Genomic DNA, 6000 nt, shown 5'->3' with positions numbered 1-6000 from the left:
TTGCCATTTTCACCTTGAAAGTTGCAGTTTTCTTTTCCAAGAATTCACTTTTCAAGCAATTTTATTACTTTACTTTATTACTAAATGTAAAACACATAAGTTATAATTTCTCCTGGGGATATGTTCCACTTCAGACCCTTATTTAATTTGGTTTACAGCAATGATTAAAATAAAACAAAAACACAAGTCATAAGGACACAAAATATAGCAAGAAACCTGATCGAGTTCAGCTATGTGCTTGTTTAAATAAACAAACAAACAAACAAATAATAATGTTGTGTTATTTTACACACTTTAAAAATACTCAAAGCAAAGCCATGAAGACCAGTTTAAAAAAATCCATAAAGTGGGAAGCAAAATCAGCACAAAATTTTTCTCAAATCAGTAATTAATGTGTCCCTGAAGTACAAATTTGTAGGCAAAATTTGTGACAGAATGCCATCTACATTCATGTTTTTAATATACAGAAAAGGTTGAAGTGACTGAAAATAGAAAAAATGTTAAACTTACTGATTGCTGATTTCTGTCTTTCCGGCACTCCACAGACTTTTTGATTCCTGATATTTATCCTTGACATTTGCACTCGTTCTTTCTCTTTTCTTCCGTGTTTAGCAGCAGATACATGTTTTTATTTCCACCTAAACATTATGGGCTTGCCTGATTCCGCCATATTTGTTTACCTACACAGACTAGTGGGAAGCCTGAAGCTTCCACCTTGGTTTCAGAGGATTCAGTGCTTTGTTTACCTTAAGTGTGGACCCGCATTTCAGATATGCATTCAAAAATATCTGGAAAACTACTGGAGTAAACTCTTTCAAACTGCGCCATTTGATGTAGCTGAGGATAACATTGTCTACGTTTGATTTCATACTTTGCAATGAGTACCTTTAAAAGTGTATTTAAATATAATTATTACATATTTTGAGCACCCTCTTGTGGAGAGCACACAGCAGAGTTTGAAACAAAATCCGAAGACGTTAAATTAAAATTAATCCAGATTTTTAAAGATTTTATAATAAAACAATTAAAATTTAAGTCGGTCCAAATCAAAGTGCTTAATGATGTCTTTAAACCGACTGAAACAGTTGACTTTTTTAAAGGGACTGCGCGCGCAGCAGGCTGCTGGGTTTTAATTGTGGCATTCCTCTTGCACGCGCCTGCGGGGGCACGCGTCCGTGCTGCTCATTGCGCTTTCACAGTCCTGGCCGTGTCCCGTGGACGCACATGAGAAGGGAAGCTCTCCGCTTTTTGCAAGCGCTGCAAGTGTCGGAGGGCGCGAGGCGACGCACGCGGCGGAGCCGACACAAGCGGACGTGCTGAGTGGAAGCGATTCTTCGGCGTTTTTAGGAGACGAGAGCTGACCAACAAGGACGGCAGCAGAAGCCCCCCCTGCAGCATAAATCTGTTTTTCTTGTCAGAGCTCACGCCCCCAGAGAGCCGAGGAGGTTTGTGTTTGAGTCCGAAGCAGCCCGGTGTTCCACCCAGCTCCAGCCGCTCCGGACGTCAGAGAAACCACCGCGCTTCAACGGAAAACAAACATGGGGTGTTCTTACTCTGAAGGGGGGAGAGCTGTGCTGTAACTCTGGCGGATCATGTCAGGGGTACACGCTTCAGATACCGTGTCGGGACATTTTCTGGACCCAGCCATCAGCGCACCGCCAGCCCAGGGCGCGACCACCGTAGCGGGGATCACCGGCGATGCGGCCGCGCTGCCCCCCACTGCCACCAGGACATACTTGGAGGTGTCGACCGCCGCTCAGGGCTACGGGGCTGAGGGAGTGTACACCAATGGACGGTACCGGGAGCACGGCAGTCCACGGATCGGGAGTGGCAGTCGTGATAATTCCGCGGAGAGAAGTCAGGGAGCTGGAAGCGCACCTTGTGGCATCATGAAGGTAGGTGATTGAAGCTTTCTGTCTTAGTTTGTCAGGGATTTTCAAGGTGAGACAGAAGGGGGGATTTGATAGATGGCTGTATCACAGCAGGAACCCAAGCATGGCAAACCTGTAACCTTTCCAGAGCAGCTCCTGTCCTGTGTGGTCCAGACTCCGAGAGGGTCCCTGGGGGGGAAACATGAGAATAAAATGACTTTGAGTTCAGCAACTCTGTGCAAGTTTACCTGAAGCACTGATGAACCAAAAACAGCAAACTCTCAATGGTTAACAGTAATTGAATTCAACTATTTATATATTAAAAGAACTTTAAGATTCATCACGCTTGGATATTTCTGCATGGTGTCAAAAGTGTCCTCTAAATGTCATCATACACACTGAGAACCGCTGGGATCAAACAGGCCAGTTTTTAACCCAGCTCTGGGTCAAATGTGGACCCGGCCAACTCAGCAGGGTTGGGTTATTAGTTTGACCCAACATATTGAGTTAAGTTTTCTACCCCAAAATTTGGTTCAGATGACTAATTTGTTACATTAGAGTTACTAAAAGGTTGAGTTAGAGGAACATTCCAAATCTGGGTTATTAGATAATTACAACTAGCTGGCAGATCTAACCACTATTAGCATCAGTTAACGAGCGCCAATGTTATTTAGGAGCCCAAACTTACTGTCTAGTTCAAACTAGAATTACTAATAAAGCCTAGGAAAACATCTTTTTTTTTTTTTACCAACTTATCTTGACTTAAAGCAGAAGTCCGGTCAGGTTCAATTTGGTCAACTTCTGGCTGAAAATGGCAGCCTGTGAAGAATGACAACTCATCGGGTCCAACTGTTTGACCCGCCATGTGGTCAAACCAACCCAACTAAAATCCGAACCATTTCAACTCAGCGACTGACTTATCAAAATACCCCAGCAGTTTCTAGGGTGTGTTTTGTAGAAGCAAATGCACGTTTTTATTAACTATTAAATTTATTGTATTTCTTTTTTTATGAAATGCTAAAGAATGATTTAAGCCTAATACTTAAACTCCAAAATCAGTTAAAGTTTCTGATGGGGAATTTTGTACAAGAATAACTACAGTTTTTAGTAAAAATGGTTGCAGAGGGACTATTTCTCAGATTGTACCCAGTTAGTTCTATGATGTACCTTTTCTGAATACAAGCTTGACTTTTCAGTCTGGAGTAGTCAGTTCTTCCTCCTTTTAGCTCTGTCAGTAATGGATGGTATGATTATGAAATTTTTAATGACAGCCCAGCTCTAATTAGTGCTTTCATTACTGGAGGTTAATTAACTGGTCTTCTGCAAACCAGAATAGGCAAGTCTCTAAGATTTTTCCCCCCATGTTTTAATAATGTTAGCTCACATTATGAACCTCATGTAGATGGGACACTCTGGAGAGTTGTATTTTGTTATATCAGACACTGACAGATCACTGACAAAGGCTTTATTTTTTATTTATGTGTTTTAGTGTCTATTTGGATAGATGCTGCATTGCACATATGTATGTATCTGCCTTTATGTGTTCAGGTTACCATCATTTAAGGATCAATAAACTGATTTAATGTTGTCCAAATCCAAATAAATCCAAATAAAAGTCTAGTTTTTAATTAAAATATAATTTGTTGCACCCAAAAAGATTCTTAAACATCTTGTGGGCCTTCAGCTCCTCATCTTTTAGAATTATCAAATGAGGTTTTTCTAATGCACAAAACGTGACGGGAAAGTTAAAGGATATTGTGCTTTCTGGAAATGATTTGGAAGGTAATGTCATGGAAATGATCAGTGTGAGGGAGTTCCAATTCAGGAAAATATCCATTTGAGTGTCCAGAATGACTTGATATGTTTATACACAGCTCATTTCACTCAATTAGATCTGATTAGCCGCCCAAATGGTGAAAGACGGACAACTTTCCTTACTCTTTCTTTATGTCAGGGTTTCGGAAAAAACAAAAAAGTAAACATTTTATTGGAAATTAAGCCAAACGCAGAGTTATTACATCTGATTGTCTTGGACTGCTTTCAGTAGATTTAATAATAAATTGTTTGATCACACTGCTGCACAATAAATAGTGTCTTCACCTCTTAGCTGCTGGGAATTGAAGCCAATCAGGACTTGTTTATGGGAGCTGCCATGTTGTAATTTTGGAACCAGAGTCTAAGGGTGCACTAAGGGTGTGCAACTTTAGGCCCCGCCCACTCCCCCCTGCACACATTCATGGTGTCACATGACCTTTTTTTGAAGCATGAAATAACAAATTGTGGCTAAATGTATTAAACAAATAAATATTTGAGCGTACAGTAAGGTAAGAACTGTTTGAATCAACACGAGTCGATGCCTGAAACTAATTATCTGAGGAGTATTTTATTATTTTACCAAGCGCGATATTCTGTTCATTTATGTGGAGGGGTCGGGACCAGCCTGGAGGGGTGCTGGTCCAGTTCTAGCTTCAACTTCTGGGTTCTGGTCTGTATACAGTTTGTTCTACATTAGCAGTTTATATAAACACAGAATCATAAAACATACTTTAGAGATTAAAACATTGCCATGATATTATGATACTTATTTTGTAAGATTCTCTGTTAGTGCAGAAAGTAGTTTATTTGAATTAATTTAATAAACATATTGACTGAGAGTCTGAATTATTCAGGTTTTCCAAGGTCCCATAAACCGTTTCATCTTTTTTTTCTTTCTCTGAAAACTTTCACGAGAGTAACTGAAACTTCAGCGTTAAATTGTTCACATTTCGTGGGCTTTATTTTGATACCCTTCACGCGACAGCTCAAGGTTCAGTGACGTTTATTGGTAACTCTTTGGTAACCCAAAGAGAAAGCAGCAACGTAAGACGAAACAACACATAAAAGAATAAATAGTAAAAGTCAAATAAAAGGGGCATTAAAGTGCAGTGAAGGCATCGGCAGCATACGGTGCATTAGAGTGTGTGAGAGGAGGTTTATATTGGACATTTTAATGCATATCAATAAATATCAAGTGTGTGTTGGGGAAGGGGGGTTGTGAGGGAGACCTCAACAGGTATAAACTATTACTTTGTTGGAATTTTAATAGACCTCACTTTTACAAAATAATCACTCCAGTGGCTTCTGTTGGGTCAGGTAGACCAGGAATGTCTCTTCTGCTAACAAATGCAGCAGTTGCTGCTTCTAGTATGTCATGGCACGGTGCTTTAATTCCAATAATTCAATATGTTCTCGTGTTTCTCAGGTGTGTTTGAGTTGGGTTTAATTTGTCCGAGCACCGACTGAGGTGCAGTAAAATTTGGTTCCACTGCTCGAGCAGCACATGGCGACTCGCTCCGTTAAAAACAGCTTCAGCTCTCACCCACTCGCTCCTGAGGCCCCCACGTTGCCTGTGTGTTCGAGCGCTGGTTCAGAAGGTGAATGGGGCTACGGTTCCACGGGAATACGGAAGCAAATGAGCAATTACAGTAGTGCATTACCTCATTAAATTGGCCCTCGACATGCAAATCTCGGAAGAAACGAGAGTGTGTGTCTGTCTCTTAAACTGGCGCCCAGCTTTGTCCTCTTTTAATTTTCTCAGCAGGGTGACGGTGTCGTGGTGGAGAGACTATAAAGTGGCTGGAGGAGGGAGGGAGGGAGTGGGGTGTGTGTGTGTGTGTGTGTGTGTGTGGGGGGGGGTCGTGATGCAGACTTGTTATGTAATGCTGGACTGTGGAGAGCTGCAAGGTTGACAGGTTGGAGTAATCCAGACAGATTGCACAATTGGTAAAGGAGCAATGACGATCCTAACAGAGTAATTTATCTTTCCTGTCTTTTTTTATTTGCTCTTTTCCTCCTCTTGCTTTTGCACTGTAAAATAAGAAGCTTAGAAAGGTCAAACATTTATATATGAAAAAAAAGGCAGACAAATGAAGTGCAGATGGTGGATGTCCACAAAAAGAACAGATCAGAAATGATTACACAGTTGTCAGTTCTCGCCCTTCTTTGCTGCTTTCCGCCACGACACGGTGGAGGAGTTTAAATTCATCCTCTCACTCGTGACCTCCAACAGATTTGAGCCAAACTGACTGAGTGATTCCCTCATCAGCTCAAAAATAAAACGAGACACTTCACTAGGGACTGAAATATAGTT

The 6000-nt window shown here is 41.1% G+C and overlaps 1 protein-coding gene across 1 annotated transcript in view; it reads left to right on the top strand.

Annotated features, from left to right (window-relative positions):
- Positions 1 to 1160: 1160 nt before the first annotated feature.
- si:ch211-210g13.5 (inactive phospholipase C-like protein 2) overlaps positions 1161 to 6000 on the top strand; it is a 77413-nt gene continuing 72573 nt past the window's right edge. The window contains exon 1 of the mRNA XM_017429468.3: positions 1161 to 1895. Coding sequence (XP_017284957.1) covers positions 1593 to 1895 — 303 coding nt within the window. The 5' untranslated portion in view covers positions 1161 to 1592. The remainder of the gene's footprint in view (positions 1896 to 6000) is intronic.

Source organism: Kryptolebias marmoratus, linkage group LG12 (assembly GCF_001649575.2).
Source record: "Kryptolebias marmoratus isolate JLee-2015 linkage group LG12, ASM164957v2, whole genome shotgun sequence".
Classification (NCBI taxonomy): Eukaryota; Metazoa; Chordata; class Actinopteri; order Cyprinodontiformes; family Rivulidae; genus Kryptolebias; species Kryptolebias marmoratus.
Note: the sequence above shows the minus strand (reverse complement) of the source record. Positions and strands in the feature narration are given on the sequence as shown.